At 55.5% G+C, this 24,297-nt stretch overlaps 3 protein-coding genes across 9 annotated transcripts in view; 2 read left to right on the forward strand and 1 right to left on the reverse strand.

The window, feature by feature from the left end:
* DGCR2 (DiGeorge syndrome critical region gene 2) overlaps positions 1 to 16,929 on the forward strand; it is a 79,119-nt gene extending 62,190 nt beyond the window's left edge. For all 4 annotated transcript variants that reach the window (XM_074321681.1, XM_019710130.2, XM_074321682.1 and 1 more), the window contains 5 exons: positions 943 to 1,119; positions 4,043 to 4,246; positions 11,324 to 11,476; positions 12,445 to 12,681; positions 14,094 to 16,929. In XM_074321681.1, coding sequence (XP_074177782.1) covers positions 943 to 1,119; positions 4,043 to 4,246; positions 11,324 to 11,476; positions 12,445 to 12,681; positions 14,094 to 14,347 — 1,025 coding nt within the window. In that variant the 3' untranslated portion in view covers positions 14,348 to 16,929. The remainder of the gene's footprint in view (positions 1 to 942; positions 1,120 to 4,042; positions 4,247 to 11,323; positions 11,477 to 12,444; positions 12,682 to 14,093) is intronic.
* A 1,064-nt stretch (positions 16,930 to 17,993) lies between these two features.
* On the forward strand, positions 17,994 to 21,570 carry LOC109433686 (carbonic anhydrase 15). Of its 4 annotated transcripts, none has more exons than XM_074321684.1 (8): positions 17,994 to 18,347; positions 18,603 to 18,638; positions 19,215 to 19,406; positions 20,017 to 20,177; positions 20,278 to 20,409; positions 20,875 to 20,941; positions 21,040 to 21,203; positions 21,300 to 21,570. In XM_074321684.1, exons 1-8 carry the CDS (start codon positions 18,281 to 18,283, stop codon positions 21,522 to 21,524), a joined length of 1,044 nt encoding a protein of 347 aa, XP_074177785.1. In that variant the 5' UTR covers positions 17,994 to 18,280; the 3' UTR covers positions 21,525 to 21,570. The 4 variants fall into 4 exon arrangements, with proteins under 4 accessions (XP_074177785.1, XP_074177787.1, XP_074177786.1 ...); XM_074321686.1 differs by having other exon boundaries at positions 17,995 to 18,347; positions 20,278 to 20,370; positions 20,881 to 20,941; XM_074321685.1 differs by having other exon boundaries at positions 18,002 to 18,347; positions 20,278 to 20,370.
* Positions 21,571 to 21,735: 165 nt separating this feature from the next.
* On the reverse strand, positions 21,736 to 23,844 carry FAM246C (family with sequence similarity 246 member C). Its single transcript, XM_074321217.1, has one exon. It carries the CDS (start codon positions 23,488 to 23,490, stop codon positions 22,792 to 22,794), a length of 699 nt encoding a protein of 232 aa, XP_074177318.1. The 5' UTR covers positions 23,491 to 23,844; the 3' UTR covers positions 21,736 to 22,791.
* Positions 23,845 to 24,297: the final 453 nt, after the last annotated feature.

Genomic DNA, 24,297 nt, shown 5'->3' on the forward strand with positions numbered 1-24,297 from the left:
GCTCCAAGGCCCGCCTTCACCTCCATGTTCCAGCTCGCTTTCTGCTATAGCGGCCGTGACCTCCCAACGTCACGTATGCTTTGCTTATTCTGTTGTTCATCGTCTGTCTCCGTCCTTTACACCCCCACTCAGATGTCAGCTCTCCAAGGCAAGGCTCTTTGCCTGCTTTTGTTTCCCAGTCTACCTTAAGAGCCCCTTTACAGGATTGGGGCTTGCCAATATTTGTTCAATCACGGGAGAATGATTAGGAGACTATGTTAGATTCCTGAGGCTTAGAGGTTCATCCCTCCCCCCACTCCACTGCACCCCCACCCTGAGCTGTGAGGGAGCAGATCTCTGGTCGCCTGATCCCCAGCTTGGAAGGCAGGAGCTGAGTGGATGAGAGCGTCTTCCTGGAGCTGGGAGTGGGCCCCAGGGAGCCACCACTTTCCAGGAGTTCACAGTCAGCTGATGCTTCTGGGGGATGTGGGGCCCACATGCTGCCTGGATTCCTGGCAGGTGCAGTGGGCGCCTTTTCAAGTCCTCCATTTATCAGTTGATACATTGTTATGAGCGAGAACCTTCCCCTTCCCTCCTCTATTTGGTTCATTTTATCTGTATGAACTCATACATCTTCATCACCGTGTTATAACCCATTACTTCCCTCTTCATGTTGTTGGTCTGCTTTTAAACATCCCTGGCTAAGCATAGTCCTTCTCTCGGCCCAGGGTGGCTTTTTCATGTGCTCGGCCCTCTGGCTTCACAGGAGCGGGGACCCCGTAGGCTGAGTGCCCAGACCCACGTTCCGAGGAGCTAGGTGAGATCGTGAGTGAATGAATGCCGTTGCCACAGTACAGCTAACGCTTGGTCCAGTCTAGGGGGCTTGGGTCCCCGTGAAGACTGCATGTGATTGGGATGTTGACATGTTCTAATGTCCAGCCCTCCCTTTTGTGTCTCCCACAGGCTCCTCAGAGGTGTTCCTGCCCCCAGACCCCATCTTCGCGTCGGCCATGTCCGAAAGTGACAGTGTGTTCTGCGCCCAGCTCCAGTGCTTCCACTTCCCCACCCTCCGCCACCACGACCTGCACAGCTGGCATGCCGAGAACTGCTACGAGAAGTCTTCGTTTCTGTGTAAAAGAAGTAAGGCACCTTGCGAGTGACCCCTAGTGAGCTGTACGGAACGGTGCTTCTCATGAGAACGTGGCTTTCTGATTTCCGGACCTTGGTGTCAACCTTGAGTGGACTTAGCTGTTTTAGAGCAGGGCAGGTGCACTGTGCCTGGCTCACACCTTACTCTGAAGGCGCACAGATGCTTGGGGTGTGGGGGTGAAGGCAAGAGCCTGGGCTGGGACCCAAGGCTGACGTGAACCTGCCTGGCCTGCTGCTTAGCTCTGCGACCTGGGCTGCAATTGCCATCTCCGGCCCTCGTTTCTCTTTTCCAGGGTAGAAACAATAATTCCTGTCCTCCCCAGTAATTCCTGCCCTCCCCACCTCCGGGTTGTTAAGAGACTAAATAAGAATGGTAACGGAAGGAATTGCCAAATATCAGGGTGCCTAGGAGCCCCTCACTGCCTGGTCACCCCCACCCCGCTCTCTGCAGTCCTGCACCGCTCCCCCTCCTCATTCTGTGGGGTTACAGGTCTTTCCCTGTCCCTCTGCCAGCTCTCATTCCACATGGAGGTCTCTTCAGCTTTGGGGACTCAATGTGGTTGTGCTGGCCGAGGGCAGGGCTCCCTCGCCTCACCCAATCCCCTCTGCCGTGGATGGAGGGTGGAATCGTGCCCAAATGCAGCCAGTGAGGCAGGGGCGGGTGTTCAAGTGCCATGTGCTTAGAGATTGTCCTGTTGTCTTTTTGTTACTGATTTCTAGTTTGATTCCATTGTGGTCAGAGAATAACTTCTGTGTGATTACAGTTATTTTAAATTTGTTGAGGTATGTTTTATGCCTCCAGGATACTGTCTCGGAGAATGTTCATGGATGCTTCAAAAAAATGTGTTTTCTAAAAGAAAAAAGTTTTCTGCTGTTGGGTCAGGGAGAAAGCAAGTGTGTGTGTGAGAATTAGATCCTCTTGATTGATTGTGATATTCAAATATTCTGTATCTTTGCCGATGTTCTGCCTAGGAGTTCTGTGGATTGTTGAAAGGAAGGTGTTCAAGTCCACAAATAGAATTGTGGTGTTGTCTATTTCTCCTTTTAGTTCTATCGGGTATTTCACAAGCTGTCCTTTTGACATGTCCCCATCTTACTTTGAGCATTTCCACATTCATCTCATACTCTCTGGAATCAGCCTTTTCTGCAAGGAGCCTTAGAGCCACCTGTGCACTAGTTATGCTCGTTGCGTTTATGTCAGTTCCGTGGACAGAGCTGAGGTGTGTGTGCGCATGCGCGTGTGTATACAGGTATCAGGTATAGATTTTACATATTGATTAGTTTCTTTAATATTTGTAGATATGTCAAGTTTTCTAGTTATTTTTGAGTGAGTATTGCTAAGTCATTTATCTAGACCATGGCCCATGCAATCTAAATTCTCTAATTCATTGTTATAAAATTCTGTGAGCATTCTCTTACAGTTTCTTGAAGCATTTGTATGCCTGTCGTTATGACCTCCTTTTGACTTCTAATATTATATATATTTTCTTCCTTCCTTCTTGCTCAGTCTTGCTTAGGGGTTTGCCTCTGTGGTTCATCTTTATGAAGAACCAGCTTTGGGTGATAATTGATTCTCAATGCTCCGTATCTATTTTCTGTGCCATTAATTTCTGCTGCCAATTTCTGTCCTTTTACCAAATGATAATTAGGTTTACTCTTTTTCTGATTTCTAGAGTTAGATTCTTAACTTTAAAATTTTTAATTTTTCTAATATGAGGCATTTAAGGTTCAGTTTTCTGTATCATTCATTCATTCATACATAGAATAAAGTGCCAAATCTTAAGTGTAAATGTGATTAATTTGTACACATGTGTAACCACTTCCCAGACCAAGGTGTGGAATGTTTCCAGCGTTCCAGAAGCAGCCTCCGGGCCCTACCTTGTCAGTACATTTACCCCCTTCCAGGAAGCCATTCTGCCTTAGGTTAATCATAGATTATATACTCTATTTACTAATGGTCTCTAATTTAATGTTGTGTCTTAAGTGTGCTGTGGTCAGATAACATGATATGTATGTTCTTTTTTACTTTGTTAGAGTTTGTTTTGTGGCCTTGAATGGGTTCATTTTTGTTACTGTTCCATGTGTGCTTGAACTCTTGGCTATAGGATTCTTTATATGTCTATTAACTCAGGCTTGTTGATGGTATTGCTCAAATCTCTTTGGCTACATGATATATCAGTTGTTGAAAGAGGTGTGTTATAATCTCTCACTATGGATGTTGATGCAGCCATTCTTTCTTGATATTCTCTAATTTTAGCTTTATTTGTCTTAAGATCATATTATTGGGGATGTGAGCCCTTATCATTGTTACATCTTCTGGTAAACTGAACCCTTTTATCATTATATAATGGCGCTTTTCATCCATAGTAGTTTCTGTTTACATAAAGTCAACTCTTCCAGCGGCAGCTGTAAAATGGTGTTAAGAGAACATGCTTAATCATCAGATAGCCAGAGTGTTAATCCAGGTTTGGCCTTGAACAAGTTACTTGAGCTCTGTGCTTGGGTTTCACATTGTGTGTGTCTCAGTAGTGGACTGTGTTCCCAAGCAGAACAAGCAGCTTCTTGGGAAACGCATTCAAGACATAGTCTGATTTTAAAATGATTAATACGCATGGCATCTGCGTCTTAGAATTGAAGAACTCTCCTAATTAGACTGGTTAGGTAACTTAAAAGCAAACACTTCTCCACAGGCCTTCCCATGGCGTGTGGCACTCTCCGATGTCCTAGCTGTCCCAGCTCATGGCTCGGTGTGCTTTCTCCTCACAGGGTGCTGTAGTGACTTCTTTTGGACAGCGGCTCACAGGAGGGTTCTCAGGTTGATCTTGAGAACTCATCTGTTGTCATGTTCCTGGGGAAAGTCAGGGCTGATTTTGCTGGTAATACACACATGTGTGCTTCTGTGTGCCTGTGGCAGGTCAAACATGTGTAGACATCAAGGACAATGTGGTGGATGAAGGATTCTACTTCACCCCCAAAGGAGACGACCCGTGCCTGAGCTGCACCTGCCATGGAGGAGAGCCGGAGATGTGCGTGGCTGCCCTCTGCGAGCGGCCCCAGGGCTGCCAGCAGTACCGCAAGGATCCCAAGGAGTGTTGCAAGTTCATGTGCCTGGACCCAGGTGAGACTGATGGTGGGTCATGAGTCAGCCTCCTGTCAGGGCTGGAGGCTACATGGCCTATTGCTTCCTTGGTGGCGGGGACTTGGAAGAGCTCATGGCACATGGCGTAGCAGCAGTGGCAGTGTGTGCTTCCAGAGCTGTCTCGTAGGCTTTGATGTCTCGTAGGCTACACTAGTGAGCATGTGTGTCACACAACCTGGCCTTCTCTAACTGCCACCTTGCAAGGTGGCTCATTTTATCTCTCGGGTAACAGGTGTTACTCACTGATGAACTTGAGTGTGGCTGTATGTTTACAAATCAGCTGGAACTGATGGTTTAGACCTTTCTCCTTTTAAGACTCAGAGCAAGGCTTCCAACTTATGTCCCCATTTGAGCTCTTCCTGTTTCCTGAGTATGGTGATGTAGAGGGTAATAACAGTTCTCATTGCTTAGTCATCAGTTTTTACTGTTAGAACCTTTAAGGAAAAGATTAAATGTTACGCTCAGTTTCAGGATAAAACTCCCCACTAGGTGGCGGTTTGCAGGTAGACACTGTGCAGGCATGTGGTCTCTGGGTGACCTTCCTTCCAGTTCCAGTAAAAACAGCAGGTGGGCTTCTGCTCTGAAGGACCCACAGCGCACATCGGAGTCCACACAGTATGCTGGCTCGTTCTGCACACTCGTGCAGTTGGTATCTCTGTGTGAATTCATGATCTCAGGAGAAATGTAAATCAAAAGCATGAATCTGTTTCTTTCTTGCCTGCCACAGTATGAGAGAGTGACATGGGCAGGGACTTGTGGAAGCCCCTGGATCCAAGAAAAGCAGCTTGGGTGGGGCATGGTGGCCATCTCCATCCCCTGGGGACCCCATGGAAGAGGGGTTGGTTTGCTTAGTGCTAATGGGAAGGGAGCCAGAGCTGATGTGTGAGGGCCATGACAACAAGAGCTGTCCCTCAGTGGAGAGTTATCAGTGACCCTGCACACCAGGAGGACTGCTGGCAAGAGGGCAGAGCAGTGTCCGGCTGCCTAAGGCTCAGCAGAAGAAGGTGCTCTGATACGTGTCCCATCAGAGGTGTAGAGTTGGCTGTGGAGAGTGCAGAGACCACGTCTGACCAGAGGTGTACAAGGAGGACCAGTCTGGGGGTACATGTGACCTTGGAGCAGCCCACCCAGCCCTGAGGACTTGTCAGCAGAACAGTGTGCTCAGGGCATCAAGGCAGAACGAGTGCTGCCTGCAGGCCCCTCTCCTGTGCAGCCAGAGCAGCTTAGCCAGGGCCTCGCCCTGCCCCTTGCTGCAGCCTTGCTTCTGCAGGCTCCTGATGGCCTCCCAGGCCGAGTGCCTTCTCCTGGGACTTGCCCACACTGCCCCAAGGATGGCAATACTGCCACCAAAACTGAGATTGTGTCCCTTTGAACAAGGCAAGGGTGTCTACTCTCACCACTCTGCTCAGGGTTGTCAGCATGAAATGAAAAGACATCCAAACCAGAGGGAAGAAATGACACCATCTCTCTTGCAGACAGCATAATTGTCTGCATAGAAAATCCCAGAGGATCTACAGGAAACTAATAAGTGTGTTTTAGCAAGGTCTCCAGATACAAGTATCAAAAATCCAGTATATTTACATATGCTACCTGTGAACAGTTGGAAATGGACATTTTAAGAAGAGTACCATTTATGATAGCACCAGAAAGCATGGAATATTTAGGTATTAAATCTTACAAAATATGTGCATTGTCTGTATGCTACAAATGATAAAGCACTGATGAATGAAATCAAAGGTGTAAATAAAAGGAGAGATATACCATGTTCTTGGATCAGTGTAGTCTCAACCAAAATTCCAGCATACTTTCTTGTAGACATGGACAACCTGATGCTAAAATTTATGTTGAAAGGCAAAGGAATTAGAATAGCCAAAATGGGGGCGGCCGATGGCTCATTTGGTTAGAGTGCGAGCTCTGAACAACAGGGTTGCCGGTTCAATTCCCACATGGGCCAGTGAGCTGTGCCCTCCACAACTACCGTGTTTCCCCAAACATAAGACCTAGCCAGACATCAGCTCTAATGCGTCTTTTGGAGCAAAAATTAATATAAGACCCGGTCTTATTTTACTATACTTACTTTACTTATTTTACTATACTTATTTTACTATAAGACCAGGTCTTATATAATATATCATATCATATCATATCATATCACATCATATCGAGTCTTATATTAATTTTTGTTCCAAAAGGTGCTTTAGAGCTGACTGTCTGGCTAGGTCTTATTTTCAGGGAAACAGGGTAGATTGAAGACAACAAGCTGCCGCTGAGCTGCCAGAGGGGCGGCCAGATGGCTCAGTTGGTTAGAGCGTGAGCTCTTAACAACATGGTTGGCGGTTCAATTCCCACATGGGATGGTGGGCTGCACCCCCTGCAACTAAGATTGAAGGATAACAACTTGGAGCTGATGAACCCTGGAGAAACACACTTATCCACAATATTCCCCAATAAAAAAATAGCCAAAATGGTTTTTAAAAAGAACAAAGTTGGAGGGTTCATGGTACCTGATTTAAAATTACTATAGTCATTAGAGTTAAAACAGTGTGCTATTTGCAAAAGAATGGACACATAAATCAGTGAAACAGAATAGAGAGTCTAGAAATAGTACCACATTTACATGGTCAACTCTATCTGACAAAAGTACAAAGGTGATTCAATGGAAGAAGGATAGTCTTGCAACACATGTTGCTAGAACAATTGGATGTCCATATGCAAAAAAAAAAGAAAGTATGAACCTTACCCTACACCTCCTGCTGTATATATAAATTAACTCAAACTGGTCATAGACCTAACTAAAACCTTATAAATTATAAAACTAATCCATAAAATTATGAAACTTCTAGGAGAAAACATATGCTCTGAAAACAATTCAAGTGCTTTAAAAGAAAAATGAATACAGAAGGAAAATCTTTGTGACCTTGGGCAGCATTTTTAGATATGACATAAAAAGAATGACCCACAAAAGAAAAATTGATAAATTAAGACTTCATTAAAATTGAAAACTTCCACTCTTTGAATGACAATTAAGGAAATATAATCCACCGTCTAAGAAAAAATATTTGCAAAAACACAAATCACACAAAGGTCTTGTGTTCAGAGTATGTGTAAGAACTCTAAAAACTCAAGAAGATAAAGTATCCTATTAAAAATGGGCAAAAGATTTAAATTGATACCTCACCAAAGAAAATACAAGATGGCAGCCAAGCACCTGAAAGGATGTTCAACAGTGGTCACTAGAGAAACAAATTGCATCCACATGGGGTACCACACATAATAGGCTAAAACAACACAGCTGCCAACTCCATGTGCCAGCTGAGACGGGGCGACTTCTCTCTCCCATTGCTTTCCCCTCCCGTTGCATGGGTGCCCTGGGGCAGCCTGGGGCTGCAAGGCTTGGAGAGGGGAGGTGCCCAGCTGTGCAGCAGCCAGTAGCAGTTGGGATCCAGGATACCAGCCTCTGATTCCTGCTGGGATTCTGCCCCACCTGCTGTCTCCGATAGCAATTAGGAGCAGTTTTCACGTGACCAAGTTCAGTGACATGGTGGATGGAGCTCTTCACACCCAGGGTCGGGAGGACCAGGGATGACCCGGTGTCAGACCAGAGGTCAGGTCAGGTGGACTTCAGGGCACCTTCAGTTCTAACAGCATCTACTCCAGCAGGCTGTGTCCTCTGTCTGGGGTCCAGGGCTAGCTAGAGACCAGCAGCCCAGAAGACAGCCCCGTCTGGCACAGTCCAGAGCTGGAGGGGCCAGCCATGTTAAGGGTCCCCAGAGACCCTTGGTGGCTTGGTTCTAGAACTACTGTGGAGGGATGGTCAGGGCTATTGACCATGTCCTTGGGTTTCTTTTAGAACTAGTTAAGAGTTAGTTATTGCAAAGGGCTGCTACTTTAGATACCACCTGGCATCTCTGAGCTGGGCACCAATTAACAGACATATCGGCAGCCCCCTCGGCTGATGGATTTCCTCCTATGGACAGGGACGAAATGTTCCCTTGAAATTGGAAGAGGATCAGCTAATTGATGAGAGAATGTATCTTTTCCACATGTTTGCTTCTCAATTGTCAGCAATACATGCAGCTTTGAGGGGAGCTTTCTGGCCGAGTGGGTGGAAAGGCGTGAGCTCCTGCCATCTGCGTTGCCACAGAGCAGGCTGGGCCAGGAGGCGTGGCAGGAGGGCCCTAGGAGCCGGCTTCTCACATACGGAAACCATGTTGACCGTGAAGTGTCTCGGGCTGGTAGTTTGGGAACTGCCCTTGTGGCTGTCGCAGAGGTGGGAATTGACAGCCCTTGGCCCTCCCGCCCATGCAAAGTCCTCCTGCTTCCAAGGGCTATAGTTCCCTCCTCCCCCGATGCCCCTGCCTCTACCCTCAGTATGTGGAGGAAGGTATTCCCAGGACGACTTCCTGGTTTTGTGACTTGGTGCAAGTGGTCCATCTCATCTACGTTTGAGCACCTGGAAATGGCTGTCACATCGTAGGCACTCGGCCAATACAAGTTCCCTTTCTTCACAGCTCGTCCCACGAGCATCATCCCTCAGCAGCCCTGTGGTGAGCACCTGAGAAGCCCCAGTGTGTGTGTCACAGCGGGGTGTCGACATCTTGGGCCAGACACTCCCAGGGGCTGTCTTCTGCACAGCAGGATGTTTAGCAGCATCCCTGGCCTCTGTCCACCAGATGACAGTAGCACCTCCATAGTAGAACTACCACCCCACAAAAGTGCCCCCAGACATTGCTCAGCCTGGATGAGAACCCCTAGTCGGGTCCAGCAGTCTGGTCACGGTGCCTGATTCTGTGCTCTGTGGTTGGAGTGGAGGGGCCCATGACAGCGCCCTCTAGCTGCGACCCCAGTGATCTTAGGCAGAAGGACAGCTTTGGCCGGGACTTAGGAGGTGAAGCCAGCGCCGCCCGCGGAGCTACTCCCTGGGCCTTGGGCCCTGGGCCCCCTCTGCCTCTGCCCCAAGATACTGGGTGCAGGCCAGGCTCCAGCCCTGTGCTGAAGCTGCCGTGGAACACCAGGGCCTCCACCACGGAGCTGGCCAACAGCAGGGATGCGGGTTCAGCCTGCCCAGCCTCACTGGGGTGGAGACTGGACCAGGGTAGAGATGAGCAGGGTGAGCAGGTCACCAGCATGTCAGGGTCATCCCTGTATGAGGACTTGCTCCTGTGTGTCCCTCCTCCCGCTCCCTCAAGATATGAGTGCCAAAGTCGAGCCTTTGGCAATGCTAGGCACATGATATGATACCCCTGGGCTCCCCACCAAGAGACGGTTGGCAGAAGTGGGGTGTGGGGAGGTCAAGAATTAGGACAGCCACTGACAGGCAAGGGGAAGACGGGGGCTGTAAATGGACTCTGAGGCCCCAGCGGAGGCCACATCCTCCTCCTCCTCCTCCCCTGATTACCTGTGGGGCTCCAGGTGACCCCAGTCCCCAAAGGTGAGCACTGCTGGGTGCTGAGGAGGGTTCTGGGAGCGCCCTGGTGGAGCCTAGGTCTGAACCGGGGCCAGTCACATGGCTCTGCTGAGCCTTAGTTCCCTCTGTAGAGGGACAGTCCTCCCTTGGAGGGTTGTGGTGAGAAATCGGGGCGGCGCCAGAGGCACAGTCCTGTTGGGCACCTTTTGTCAATCTCCGGCTGTGGCTTCCAGGGGCTCCCACCCCAGCAGTAGGGATGGGTGGAGGACGGCAGCATAGGGGCCTCCAGGGAAGATTGACAGAGACAGTGTTCTGGGCGAGCAGAGCAGACAGCCCCATGGCGCCTCACCCCCACACTCACCAGCAGAGGTGTGGCCAGGCTGTGGCATCGGTGGGGTGCTTCTGGGGCCTGGTGCTCTGTGCCATTCAGTGAAGGTCAGTGTGTGAGTGTGAGTACTCACCTTCCCGTGTGTGCCCAGGCCTGCTTTCAGACGGGGAGGGGTGTTTTCTCTGCCATGATTTAAAGATTGAGGAGATAGGCTCGTTCACAGCTATGGTTGACTCTCATTTGTAAAACCAGGCCCTGACCTGAGCGTCCTTCCCCAGCTGTTGCTGCTCACTGCAGCCACTCCTGGCCCAGCAGTGAATCATGTAAATGCAAGTGCAGAATGGATCCTGCTGTCATTTCTCAGCTTTGTCACTCCTCCCAGTCCAGGCCTCTGTCATTTCCTCCCCTGGGTACTGCAGGCACCTGCTCACTGTTCTCCGACACTCCCATACTCCTGCAGCCCGTCTGCTGTGTGGTACTTCCCGATCCAGACCCCTCAGGAGCTGTCACTCCCCCCTCCAAACCCCCAGTGGCTTTCTGTCACATGAGAATAAAACACGGAGACGCAGCCCCGACCGAGCCGTTTCTCCGTGTCCTCTGTGGGAAGGCCTTCCCTGCCACTGCCTCACAGAACTTCAGCTCTTCACCTTTGATCCTGTTACCCTGCTCCGTCGTGTTGGGGCACTTCACGTAATTTAGAATCATGTATGACGTTACTCACATGCGTGGAAGCCCAGTGAGGACAGAGACGTTGACACGTTCTCAGTTTGTCTCCTGGACACTCAGAAATGCCTTGTTGAGAAGGACGGAGGGTGCATGGCCTCTGCAGGGGTCGCCGCGTCTCCCTGGGCCTACAGAGTGGCTCTCGCTTGCTCTCAGAAATGCCAATCCTGGAAGAAGACAGCTTCCTTGCTCATTGGCAGTTCTGGGCACTTTCATACAGCAGGCATCTGACACCCTCAGCTCTTGAAGGAAGGTGCCAAGTCACCCAGCACAGACGATCCAGGGGGAGGCCAGGTGGCCTCTGACCAGGAAGATGGGGCCCCCATAATGTGTGAAGCAGGGGGAGGGGTGCATCACCCGTGTCATATTAAAAGATTTTTCCTGGCCCTTGCTCTGCTTCTCTCCTGTGGTGTCATCACAGCATTCTTGAATTTGAGCTATTTCGTTTCTGCCGTCTGTCCTCAGATGGAGTTGGGAAGCGGGTTGCCTTGTCCACAGTTATACGGTGGTCGAAGGCCACGGCCTTCTCATAGCACAGCATCTAGGTCAAGGCCTCCTTTTCTGAGGGCGGCGGGTTTCCTTCCTTCTCCACAAACAGATGGGAACAGCCTGTTCGACTCCATGGCCAGTGGGATGCGTCTGATCGTTAGTTGCATCTCCTCCTTCCTCATCTTGTCCCTGCTGCTTTTCATGGTCCACCGGCTGCGCCAAAGGCGCCGGGAGCGCATCGAGTCCCTGATTGGAGCAAACCGTGAGTGCTCCAGGCCCTGCCTACGATGGCCACAGTGCAGGCTGGCCCCGGGGTGTGCCCCCAGGGGCAGTGGGGGCACAGGAAGCAGGAAGGGAGGACATGATGGAGGGTGTGTGCCCAGGCATGTGCCCAGCATGGCTCCCGAGCACCCCTGCCCCACCCACCCGCCTACTCCTGGGCTGAGCACACACCTGGGGCACTGGAGGAGCTTTCCGAGGGACCCGAAATCAGACCACGGGCATGTGGAGGGAGGGTACACCTGCAGTGCCAGCTGACCCTGGGCCTCCTGCCAGGAAAAGGAGCAGCAGATGCCCGTGGCCCCTAGGCAGCCTTGAGAGTAGGGCTCATCCTCCTCAGTCCAATTTGCCTGCAGCGGTCCACGCCCCCGGTAGAGCTTCTGAAATCACCCGTCTCAGTGAGCAAGTCAGGACTTCCCCGTCCCATGGGGGGCTGGGCAGGACAGGTGCAAGCAGGCAGGGGAGGATTCAGAATCGAGATAGGAAGAACACTGAGGGGCTGCGCTGGCTCTGGGTAGCGGCCTCGGTGCCTCCCAGAAAGCCCAGGTCAGGTCTGAAGGCCCCCGCGTCACTGTGAGCCAGCCTGGTTCTTCCCAAGACCCTCCTCAATTTTCACTGAGCTGCAGGGTGGGCAGAACTCCAAGACACTCGTGGGTTAGACACCCAGAAACACGTTAGAGCTGGAGGGATGTGGCAAGGGCTGGCAGCAGAAGTAGCAGGCTGTCGTGGTTGTACATGGGTGAGGGGCAGGATGGACTGACGGATGGGGCCTGAACGCGTTCCAGGTCTCCCCTGTGGGCACCTGATGGGGCTGACAGGTGAGCAGCTGGGCACAGCTGAGAGTTGGAATGTCCAGCGCCCTGGGCTGGGCGGGGGGCGGCGCTCAGGAGCTGAGCACGGTGTCTGCAAGTAACATGGCGCTTTTGCTAGTTTCTCACTCTGATTGCCCAGTGCACCACTTCAACCTCGGCCGGAGGATCCCCGGCTTTGACTACGGCCCAGACGGCTTTGGCACGGGCCTCACGCCGCTGCACCTTTCTGACGATGGAGAAGGCGGGACTTTCCATTTCCATGACCCTCCGCCCCCCTACACTGCGTACAAGTACCCAGACATCGACCAGCCTGATGACCCGCCTCCGCCCTATGAGGCCTCCATCAACCCCGACAGCGTGTTCTACGACCCTACAGGTGCTTCCCCCACAGGGAGAGGGAGCAGCCTGTCCCCAACCACCCTGCCTGTGGGGCGAGGCCCAGGGGGCCCCCCAGTGCACAGGGCTGTGAACCCCACGTCTTCCCAGCCTTCTGTTCTCTCTGGTTTTCCCTTTAATGTGCAACTGCCACCTGTAGGTGGGCAGACTTTTCAGGGTTGCACCTGCAAGTGACTGCTGGCAGTGGTTAGCCAAGCTCTATGGAAAGCTGGGGAACTGGGCGCTGACAGTCGGGACAGGGCTGGCCCAGAGCCAGCTGTGTGTGCATGTGTGGTGAGCTGAAAAGATGCCATCGTGACATTCCCTCGTGTCCTAAGGCAGCTTTGTGACATGGGTTCTGTGATGCTGGGCTGATTTCTTGAGTCTGTTCCTCCCAGGGCTGTGCAGCAAAGGAATTTCAGGTGCCTCACCCGTTGCCTGGCTTGTCCCTGTCCCTGGTGTGCAGTGCAGGTGTCTCCCCGTTTCCACTCTGTGTTGCACCCTGTAGCACACACACACACCTCTGCCATACATCGCAGGCTGTGCCCCTCCCCGAGACAGCTGGCTCCTTACATGCCCACACAGTGCAGCAGGATGGCGTGATGACGCTTGGTCCTGTCTGTTCATTTGGTTATCTCCTACCAGTCCTGTGTGGTCTGTGTGGGCAGGAGAGATTTGGATTTGACCCTGGCCCTCGGAACAGATTGTCACCATCTGCTGTCAAGGGGGCCAGGGTAGAATGAGCTTCCTGCCAGGGTTGCTGCTGGGGGACTATGGGGCCTGGTGCCTCCATAAACCAGACTGCAGAGAAGCAAATCGTCCCGGGGAGGAAGGCAGGACTGCTGGGCATTGGGAAATAGGCCAGGGGAGGGGGACATTCCGGGCCCGGGCCCTGAGCTGAAGGGGAGCCTGTGGTGATAAGGAGCAGGTACACGGAAGGACGCGGCTGCCACACAGCCTCTGTCAGACCTGAACTCTGCAGACCCCTGCGCAGTTGGCAGGGCTCCCTGCTCTGGCCCCAGCTCCTGTGCGCTCATGTTCTCATTCCCGTATCTCAGCTGCAGCTCCTGGTCTGGGGCTGTGAACACTGTTCCACCTCCCCCACAGCCCAATAACTGCCTGACACCATGTGAGCCCTGCTTTGACCCCCACTGAGTCTGAGAGTTCCCCCCTCCCCCGGTTCCCTTTGTTCTGCTGACTGTCAGAGCATGTCTCCCCCACAACACACCAGGGCTTGTTCATGGCTGTCCACCTGCCCCTTGCACCACAGCAGCGCGCCACCATGGTGAGGGTAAGGGTTGAGCACGGCAGAGACCCAGCAGTGGTGGGAACATTCAGGCACGAAGAGTGCCCCCGGGTTCTGTCCCTATGCCAGGCCTACTGCCCTGCTGACTCCCCTGTCTCTTCCTGCAGACGATGCCTTTGAGCCAGCAGAGACTGGCCCGCCATCCCCCGGGGATGGTGACAGTGAAGGTGCATCGCCCCGGCGCCTGGAGCAGCCTCTGCCCACCACGGGGGCCTCCCTGGCAGATCTGGAAGACTCAGCGGACAGCAGTAGCGCCCTGCTTGTGCCCCCTGACCCCACTCAGAGCGGGAGCACCGCAGCCACAGAGGCGCTGCCAGGGAATGGCCGCCACAGCCGCAGTTCCCTCAATACCGTGGTGTAGAGGATGCCCAGCCCGTGGCCCTGAGGGGCAGGGAGCGCCTGTCTGTTGTCAAGAAAACTTTGATCCCCATGGAGACTTGAAGGGCTCCTGCGAGAGCTTGGACCCAGCTGCACTGCCGCACACCCCACGAAGGTGTGCACATGCGTGTAGAGACTGCACCAACCTCCTGAGGGAGCGAGCAACTGCACCGAGTCTCTTGAGGGCTTCAAAAACATGCATAGCTCTGGGTCACTTTTTCTTTTTAAATGGCAGAAGAATAACAAAGATTGTTCAAACCACACATTTTAGAAGTAGGGAACAAAGCAGGCACTGGGGGCCTGGGTGGGGACCAAATCATCCCTGACCTTGGTGGGCTTGCTCACTGCAGCACGCCGTCCAGAGGAGTCTGCCGCCCAGTGACCGAGCCCCGGCTGCCAGGGCACACCTCACTGCCCACTGTTCAGGAGGGCACTTCCAGGTGCCGGGGTACTTGTGGACTGTTAGGATTGTCTGGGCAATGTGTCTGGAGGTTGTAACAGTGCTTACTCTGGGGGTCGTCCCCCACAGGGCCAGCTATGAACATCGAGGGTGACCCTGCCCCAGGCTGGGAGCAGGCCTGGGGCTCTGGTGCCCAACGCCCTGAAAAGGGGAGCTTGGAAGGAGGTTGAACTCTTCACTGTCTTTCCAGCTGGGCTCTGCAAAGCCCAGTTCTGTGCCAGGAGGCCCTGGCCCCACCCTGTCGGATTTCTCCCCAGCATTGCTGTGCATGGCTCTCCCAGGAGGCAGCTCTGGAGTGGGTTTGAGGTCCTTAGCCATGCATGGGTGCCCTGGCCCTGGACCCTCCGCTGGGGCTTGAGGGCTAAGCTGGCTCCTATCTGTTACCCTCTGGAGCCCCCCTCCTGTTGAATTTGCCCCCAGACCTGGCCTGCCCACACCCCCACCTTATTTGTGCCATAAAGGGTTGTTTCTTTGGGGGGAGGGGTGGCTGAAGTTAACATCCCGGGCTGTGTCCATCTCCTAGAGTCCACTTCTTGCACGCCACCGCCACCACTAGCACCGAGTGCCCGGTGGCTGCATGCCACCTTCCTGTCCTCGGCTGCACAGGATGCTGGGTTCCCTGCCCGAGGGCCTTTTGACAGGGGGAGCCTGTTCCCTGCTCCTGGGCAGTGGTCTTATCTCCTGACATGGGGCTTTTAGCATTTCTGAGGTTTGGAGATTGCGGGTTCTGTGCGATTTTCAGCACATCCATATCTTTTCTACGTTGAATGTCTGGATCTTTTTTTGTGTGCGTGTGTGTCTGTGTGTGTGTACATATGTGTCCAAGTGTTTGCACGTGGTGGCAGTACCTGGGAACTCGTGCCTCGCTTTCCTGTGCTGGCCATGGCCTCTTGGGTGGCACTGAGGCATGTCTGGGTCTGCGCCTCTGCCTCTTATCTGAGAGTGCGAAGCCCTGCTCCTGGTCCCCCTTGCAGCCTTTCCAGACCAGCATACAGCAGGGGGAGGGCTGACGTAAAGGTGGGCCCTCCCGTGCTGCTTTGTGGTGACAGACCTTGGTGGCACAGTCCAGTTCTGGGCGTGTTCTCACACACTGTTTAGAAACACGTATCATCCTTCCAGTACGGAATGAGATTCCTGAGTTGCTCCACAGAGCTGGCTGGAGGTGTGAGTTTTGTCACTGAACTGCCTGTCCCTGGCTCAGCCCGCAGGAGGCCCCCTTTGCCAAAGGGCTGATACTTCTTTGAGAATGGTGTCCTGGGCATATGTGCCCCCCGCTGACTGCTAAAGACAACGCAGGAAGCGTGTGATGCCTCCAGCATGTGCTGGGCACAGAGCAGCTGAGTTCCAGAGCAGCAGTCACAGGCATTGTTCCGAAGGGGAAGGAACCTGAGTGGGTCTGCTCTGGAATGACTGCCCCCACAGCCCCACAGGGTCTGGCCCCCATAGCTCAGGGTCCCTCCCAACCCCAGTGTGTCTGGCCTAGGCCTCAGAACCATGTGTACAGAGCAGAGTGCCTGGCATGAGACGGGGTCTGAAGGGCAGGCTGCAGGAGGCACTGAGGAGAGGGTGACCTGAGGCAGGCAGACCATGGAGGCTACAGAGGGGCCTGCTTCTGGACTGGCCGGTTCTGTCCAAGGGTGTACAGCCCACTGGCATCCTTAGGTTGGGCAGAAGGCTGCTTGCTGCGCACTGTGTCTCTAGGAGTTGGTGCCTCGGGAGCTGAGCTCTGCTGGAGGGCGGTGTGATAGGAGAGAGGGGAAAGCTGGGTCTGCCCAGCTGTCCTCAGCCTCCCATCCAGTCGCCGCCTTCTGTAAAATCTGATTGTGCTCCTGTGAGAGGCATGCCCCTGCCCCACGTACACTGAGCCCCCTAAGCCCCCGGAGGGATAGGCCAAGCTCTTGGGCGGGGCCTCCTCCCCAGGAGCTGACCTTCCTGGTGGAGGTGGGAGTTGAATCTGTACATTGTCTCAATGCCTGTTTTTTATGTTTTCCTTTCACTAAGGGTTTTTAGTTTGGGTTTATTTTTGGTTGGGTTGGCACTAATCCTTAAGATGCTGTGAGAACCATTTCATCCAAATGCCAAATAAATTTGTGTTCTGGACGAGACTTGGTCTGTCTTTGGTGTGACCCAGGCTGGGCTGGGAGTCTCCAGCCAAGTTGGGGCTGAGGTACGGGTGAGGAGATGGGTGGGCGGGAGTTAGGCCACCTATGGAAGCCAGGAGCAAGCTTGGGCTCTGAGACCCCTCTGTCCCTTCTGTTCTCATTCAGTGGTTCCTTTAATTTCCAGGAAGGTGATTTGAGGATAAGAGGGCACCCCAGGGACTCAGCCTTGGTGGGTCCTCCTGCTCGCCTTCCTAATCCAGCCTTCTGGCCAGTTGGGAGAAGGAAGGCTCAGGGTCAGGAAAGGTCCCAGTGGTTCCTTTGGCAGGGATGAGAGCTTCAAGGAGGCGGCCCCTCATTCCTGAACACATCGGTAGGGCGGTGGGCTGTCCCTGTGCACCCTGGGTGTTGTCAGCACCACGGACAGTGCCCTGGGGCTGGGTAGGGCCGCCCCCCTTCCCCAGTGTGGGAAAAGCCCAGCCCTTTGGAGACTGTAAAGAGGTGCTAGTGCCAGGGGTACCCCCCAACTCCATGCACTCAACCTGCCAGGGCTCACACCCGCACTGGTGCAGAGCTCTTTCCAGACAGTGCCGCCTTCTCTCCTGGCGGCCGCACTGAGAGGCAGAGAAATCAGAGCCCCACTTTCCAGGGGGGGAAATGAGGCTTGGCTCCCGCCTGGGATCTGCTCCGGGGCTGCTGAAGAAACCGAGTCCCCAGCTGGGCTGCGGGAAGGGGGTGGGGCTGCACTTCCCGGAGACCCGTTGGGGTGGTCATCCAAAGGGGTGGCCAGAAGCAGGGCTCCATCTCACACTCAGCAGGGGGTGCCTGCAGGAGGATGTGTTGTCTTGGTGGGGTCCCACGCCCACAGAGGAGGGGGAAGACCCCCCTCCTATGCCCTACCCACCCCAGCCCCTCAAGTCAAGGACACTGAGATCCAAGGGGCCTTCCCCCTTGAATTTCCATCCTTGCTGGTGGCCTTGGCATGTCACACCTGGTCCCCAGCCTCCGTTTCCTCATCTGTAAATGGACATCTTTATAGCTTCCCTTCCAGGAAGGATTAATGAGAAGATCCATGTAAAGCGTTTAGCTCCAGGAAATTCCGGAGATTGTTGCTGGCACACAGCCCTGGGATCAGAGCCTGCTGAGCCTAGAACTCCCTGGTCCCTGGCTGGTGGCCCTGCCTGGGCACCGCCCCTCCTACCATTATTTCCCAGAGCCCACAGAGTGCAGCCACGCCTCTAGCCCACCCCGCTAACAAGTATATAGCAGCCTCACAGCACCGGCCTCCACAGTTTCCAGCCCTTCCTTCCTAGCCACGCCATTCCCCCCTGGCCCAGGGGCAGTCCCCAGACACACCATGCTGTCACCTGGCTTCACACTCGCCTTCCTCACCATGAGGCTGGTGGTGGCTGCAGACTCAGAAGGTGAGCACCAAGACTCTGCCACTGCTTTCCCCTCCCCACGCCCCCCACCCCATCTTTTCCTGAGGTCCTGGTACTGGGGAGTTTCTTTGGGGGAGGAGATACTGAGGTTGGGGCCACAGGAGAGCATGGTCTGCACAGCCCCCGCCCCCCCGACCTAAACCGTGGGCTTCCATTCTTGGACCCTGTCTGGGAAGGAGCTGGGAGGCGGTCCAGATGGCCGTCGCTCAGCTCAGTCCCCTGCCCACTGTCCTGCAGGCACCTGGTGCTATGACTCCCAGGACCCAAAGTGTGGTGAGTTCAGCGTGTTGTGGGAAGCTCTGTGGGATTGGCCTGTTTCCTGTGGCCACTAGACTGGTACAGACATGACCAAAAGGCAGTCTGACTCGTGCCTCTGTGGTTTCTGTGGGTTTCTGTACGTAGTCCTAGGCCACAGTGACCAGGCACCAGGCAGCATGTATGTGACTGTCCCTCTTGGTGTGTGTCCATGTCCATGGCTGTTGTGGTCTCCAGTCCTCCTGGGGGCCCAGCTGCTCGTCTCAGCGGGCCCTGTAAGCCTGGCGTGTGGCCAGCCCACATGTGAGCAGGAGGTGGAGTTCTCAAGTATGGGGATGTCCCCACGTACCTGGAGATCTTTCCACTCTTGTTCTCTGTGGGGCAGTCTGCCTGCAGGTGACTGTTCGTCAGGTGGCACCTGCCTGTGTGAGACCGTTGCAAACATTGTGGCCAGGCCAGGTTAGGGGCGGTGACAGTTGTGACCTGTCCATGTTGGGAGGAGAACTGGGCTATTCTCCGGATATGTGGGGGGTGGGGGGAGGAGGGGCCACCTTCCTCAATGTACCCCCAAGTTGCCTCCCTAACCCCCTACAGACCCACATCTTGTGCCCTCAGGCCCCACCCACTGGAAGGAGCTGTCCCCTGCCTGTGGAGGTCCAGCCCAGTCCCCCATCAACATTGACCTTCAGCTGGTCCAGCGGGACCCCACCCTTGGACCCTTCATCTTCCAAGGTTACAACTCAGCACCTCCAGGCTCATGGACCCTAGAGAATGATGGCCATACAGGTCAGCACCCTGGGGTCAGGAACCCCCTCAGACAGGGGTAGGAACCCTCTGCAGGGAGTGGGCTCTACCCCCTCCACACACACACACACACAGATCAGGACCCCATACAGGAGATGAGACTCCATACATGGGTCAAGGACCCGCCACACAGAGGTCAGAAACCACATAATGGGTTAAGTACCTCTACACAAGGATGGGAACCCCTCCCCGCAAACACACACACAGGAATCAATATCTCCACAAATAGCACAGGAACCTCCACACACATCGTTCAACACATCCCCCAACAGAGGTCACGACCCCCTGCCAATAGCCATAAGTCATTGTCCCTGAGAACCAGGAGTCAGGCACCAGGACGCCCCAGAAGTAGTCACAGCCACTCACAATCACATACAGCTGTGGTGGGTCAGGACTCCATGCAGGGTGGGAATTTCCCCCGTAGTCTGTGGAGTCCCACCCTGCTGGCCAGCAGAGGGGCCTGGACACTAAGTGTGTCCTCTTTCCAGGGAGACCCTGCCAGGGAGCAGACTGATCTGAGGGGGACCCTAACGGCACAGGGCGGGTAGGTGGGGGGAAACAGAGAGGGTGTCATGTGCTCCCTTACCCTCAGTGCTACTCCGTGTGGACAATGGCCCACAGAGCCGCCTGGAGATGCGGGGTGCCGGGCTGCCACTGCCTGCCTACCGTGCCCTGCAGCTGCACTTCCACTGGGGGAGCCCTGGGCAAGCGGGCTCTGAGCACAGCCTGGACAGGCAGCGCCGCCCCATGGAGGTGGGCTTGGGCATGCGGTGGCGTGGTGGGAGCGCCCCATGAAAGCCAGGGGAGCACAGTGGAGGCAGCTGAAGGCCTCCCCTGGTCTGTGCCTCCGCAGATGCACTTAATCCACATGAACACACGGTACCAGAGTATGGGAGAGGCGCTACGTCACCCCGATGGGCTGGCTGTGCTGGCCGTGCTGTTGGCGGTGAGGGAGAGGCCACGGGACTCCTGGCAGGGAGGAAGGGTGGGTCTGTGTGATTCTGTGGGCTTCTCAGAAAAGGGGTCCATGGTGGGGGGCATGGGCGGATGGCTCAGTTGGTTAGAGTGCGCACTCTTAACAACAAGGTTGCCGGTTCAATTCCCGGCATGGGATGGTGGGCTGCACCCCCTGCAGCTAGATTGAAGGACAACAACTTGACTTGGAGCTGATGGGTCCTAGAAAAAACACACAGTTACCCAATTAAAAAAAAAAAAAGAAAAGGAGTCCGTGGGGGCCTACAGAGGGGGCAGAGTGAGCCTGTGGAGTGGTGGGGAGGGGTGAGAGAGTCTACAGGGTTTATAAGATTTAAAGTTTCTGTGGGAGGACGGGGCCAGTAGGAAGCGATGGATCTGTAGGGTCAGTGGGGGTGACCCTCTTCCCACTTAGAGTCTCCGCTAGACCCCTTTGGAGACTCCCCCTTCAAAGCCCCTCACTTGGAGCCCCTCCTAGGAGCAGGACTCTGACAACGCCAATTTCTCTGCCCTTGTGTCCAGCCTGAAGAACGTGTCTACACGCGGTGAGCAGCTGTAGGTCGCACCCAGCTGGGAGTGGTTGGGGGCCGAGGAGTCTGGGCCCAAGGAGGCTGGTTCCAATCCTGCTTCCCTCCCCTACCAGGGGTCTCGGTGCCTCTAGCGACCTTTCCGCTGGCCTCACTGCTGCCCGACCCCTCCGGCCTCTCGCGCTACTACCGCTACTCTGGGTCAGTGACCACGCCCGGCTGCGAGCCCGCGGTGCTCTGGACCGTCTTCGAGGATGCGGTACCCATCGGGCGCGCACAGGTGGGGCCGCCACTCCTCCCCCAGGCCGAGCTGCCCTCCTCCCTCCCACACCCCAGTCTGTCCACTTCTTGACCCATCTCTGTCCCGTACCCTCAGGTGGCCCAATTCCAGACTGTGCCCCAGACTGGGCAACCGGGCACGCGCCTCGTGCCGCTCACCAAGAACTTCCGTCCGCAGCAGCCTCTCGGAGGACGCACGGTCTGGGCCTCCTGCGGAGCTTCCATCCGAGCCGCAGCCCCGCCCCCTGCCTGTCCCCAGGCCCTCGCTCTGGGGGCTCTGCTGGGCCTGGAGCTCAGCCTGTTGCTCGGGCAGGGCCCCTAGGATCCAGACTCAGACTCGTTTCCACAATAAACGACGCACAGAGTGACCTTGGTCTCGTGTGGCTGGTTGTGTGTGTGTGTGTGTGGGGGGGTTCTGGGACCACTGCCTTAACCCCACAGAGGCTTCAAGTGTGCCTATCTATGCAGTAGGGAGCCCCCTGAGCAACCCTCACCGTACCCCACCACAGCCAGTCCCAGAGCCCCCTCCAGAGCCCTCAGATCCCGCTCAGAGGGAGAAGGCGCCTCTACCACAAACCTACACTTTATGTCTGAATCCCCTGGTCAGATGGAAGAAGAAAAGCCAGCAGGTTCTAGAAACGCCACATGCTAAAGCCTAAAGTTACACATTTTATTTCTAAAATGAGCTGGCACCGACCCCAGGTCACTGTGAGCAATTAAATAAATGAAGACTCCAGCTGATGTTTCCCAGAGGCCAGGAGGTGAGGTGTGCTGGTTCCAGGATCCATTGCAGGCTGTGCTGGCTGGGTGGGTCCTGGCTACAGGGACAGCTAGTGAAACCAAACCGTTAAGCTATGGAGTCTCAGTGTAGGTGATTTCTGGAGAGACACTGGTGTCCCGGTGACTGCCTGTAGTGAGGCTAACTGAAGGACTAAGGGTCCTAGGTGTCACTGTCCAAAGCAAAGCTAAGAGTGCAGTTGTGGCTGCTGACCAGATGTGTCTGTGTCCAGGCCATGTTGTCCTGTGGGAGGCTGGGTGTGGCTGTCAGTAGAGTAAAGCCGGCCAGAGTCAGGCTGTTGTCCAGTTGATGACCTGTGGAATGCATTTGTATATCGGGGGTGACACTGATTTGAGTGATACTGTGTCCAGGTGACAATGTCCCAGCAACCTACGTGTGCCTGGTATCTGCTGCATGGTGTGTGGGTCACACTCTATCCCAGTGCATGGAGGCCCTGCCTGTAACTCCCTGTAACTCCCTCGCCCTACGCAGAGGAGTCCCTTCTGCCACGGGCTCTTGGGCTCTCCCGGCTGCTCTCCCAAAGGCTGACATACTCCAGGCCTAAATCTTCCCCAATTCTAAGGCCAAAAAGGGTTTCCATGCCTCCTCCAGCCGGGAGTCAATCTCCAGAGGTGATTGCCAGCTGCGCGGAGTTGTACACACTCTCCAAATGCCATCTCAGGCCGCCCACACCCCAGAGCACCCTTTGTCTCTGAGCCAGGCTCCACGAGGGGACAGATCTGTCCATTCGTCCCTCCAGCCAGCGACACCTCCAGCACTACGCCTTGAGCCATCCTCAGCGCGGCCGCCCTCAGTCCCCGCCGCCCTGCGGGGCCCTGGACGGCACCAGCACCTTCTTGAGGTTGTTCCGGACCGGGACCCGGTTCGCACTGCCGTCAGTGAGGCCACCCGAGGCGTAGTCGGTGGGCCTGGTGACCGCAGCCAGGGAGTTAATGGTGCCGAGCGCCCGCAACAGGGCAGGGCCTCGGGGCGCAGCACGGCGGGCGGGCTGCGGCGTCGGCGGGGACGGCAGCAGGGCGCGCAAGGCGTCCAGCTCAGCCCGCAGCTCCACGCGCAGCGCCTGGAGCCCCGCGCCCAACTCGGTGCGAACGGCCGCCAGGCCCTCCTGCAGCCGCTGCTCGCTCACCTCCAAGACGCCCGCCGGATAGGTGGCCCCGCCGCAAGGCTCCCCGCACACTGAGCACACAGAGCTACGGCTGCGCACGCCGGCCGGCTCCCCGGTGCCCGCCGCCCTGGTCCCGGCCTCCGCCGCGGCCCCTGCGCGCTCCACCAGCCGCAGCAGCCGGGGCTCATCGGCCTGCGCTTCCGACTCTGTCCGGAGCTGGTCCCGGAGGCGAGCCAGGCGGCCCGGAGCGCGAGCTTCTTCGGGGCCCGGCCCGTTGGACTGTGGCCCGGGATCCCGCCGGCGGCTCGCGCCTCGCCGCAGGGCCTCGCTCGCGCCGTACGCGCTCTGCGCCTGGGCCCACCGGCGCCCGGGCACTGCCGCCATCTACGCAGTTACCACCACCGCCAGCGCCGCCAGAGCCTGGCCTTGCCCGGAGTCCCAGCCCGCAGCCTAGCGACCGCTGGGGCCCGGGCGACACATCAAGAGGGCCCCTGGGATGCTCTGGGAATGACCGAGGCCTCTGGGGATCCTGCCTGGGGCCCGGGAAAGCCCGGCAAGGCAGAGACCCATAAGGGTAGTGCCCCAGGGGGCCCTGGGGGGGGCAACAACTGCAGGCTTGAGGGTGCTGGACTTGCCCGTGGGGTCGCTCTGTCAGTGGGTCCCAACAAGGGGCTTGGACCTGCTTCTGGGCAGAGGTGACTGGACGTGGAGCAACGGTTCAGAAGCCCAGGCGCCCAGACTGGAGTAAGGAACCCAGCTCACATCCTCTGCTGGAAGCTACCGTCCCCATCACAGTGGGGAAGGTAGGTGTGGCCATGGACCCAGCAGGCCTTCTCACTGGCTAGGGCGACCTCTTTCCATACCATAGTCCAAGCCACTGTTATCTCCCCACTCTGTCCCCCACAGTCCACACACTCCTGCAGGAACTATCCTTGTCATGGGCACCTTCCACTCAAGCTCTTCAGGGGTCTCCGTTGCTCTCCGCTGTGCCCCGCCCTTAGGAGGCACTGGAAGTCCAGTCCGTCTCACACTGTGTAGCCACAGCTTTTCTAACCTCCTCTAACCCAACAACCTTCTCCACCAGTCTAGGCCTTTGCTCAGGCCAGTTCTCCCACCTGTAATGTCCCTCCTCCCCCCACACACACACCTCTATTTGCCTGGAAGATCCCATTCCTCTCACTTCTTCAGGGC

The sequence above is a fragment of the Rhinolophus sinicus genome, linkage group LG16 (assembly GCF_036562045.2).
Source record: "Rhinolophus sinicus isolate RSC01 linkage group LG16, ASM3656204v1, whole genome shotgun sequence".
Classification (NCBI taxonomy): Eukaryota; Metazoa; Chordata; class Mammalia; order Chiroptera; family Rhinolophidae; genus Rhinolophus; species Rhinolophus sinicus.

Excerpts from the sequence above, each read along its gene's own strand:
- FAM246C (XM_074321217.1), bottom strand. The coding sequence starts at position 23,490 with ATGGCGGCAGTGCCCGGGCGCCGGTGGGCCCAGGCGCAGAGCGCGTAC.
- LOC109433686 (XM_074321684.1), top strand. The coding sequence starts at position 18,281 with ATGCTGTCACCTGGCTTCACACTCGCCTTCCTCACCATGAGGCTGGTG. Across the intron at positions 20,942-21,039 it reads GAAGAACGTGTCTACACGCG|GGGTCTCGGTGCCTCTAGCG; the intron begins GTGAGCAGCTGT and ends CTCCCCTACCAG. Across the intron at positions 21,204-21,299 it reads TACCCATCGGGCGCGCACAG|GTGGCCCAATTCCAGACTGT; the intron begins GTGGGGCCGCCA and ends CCGTACCCTCAG.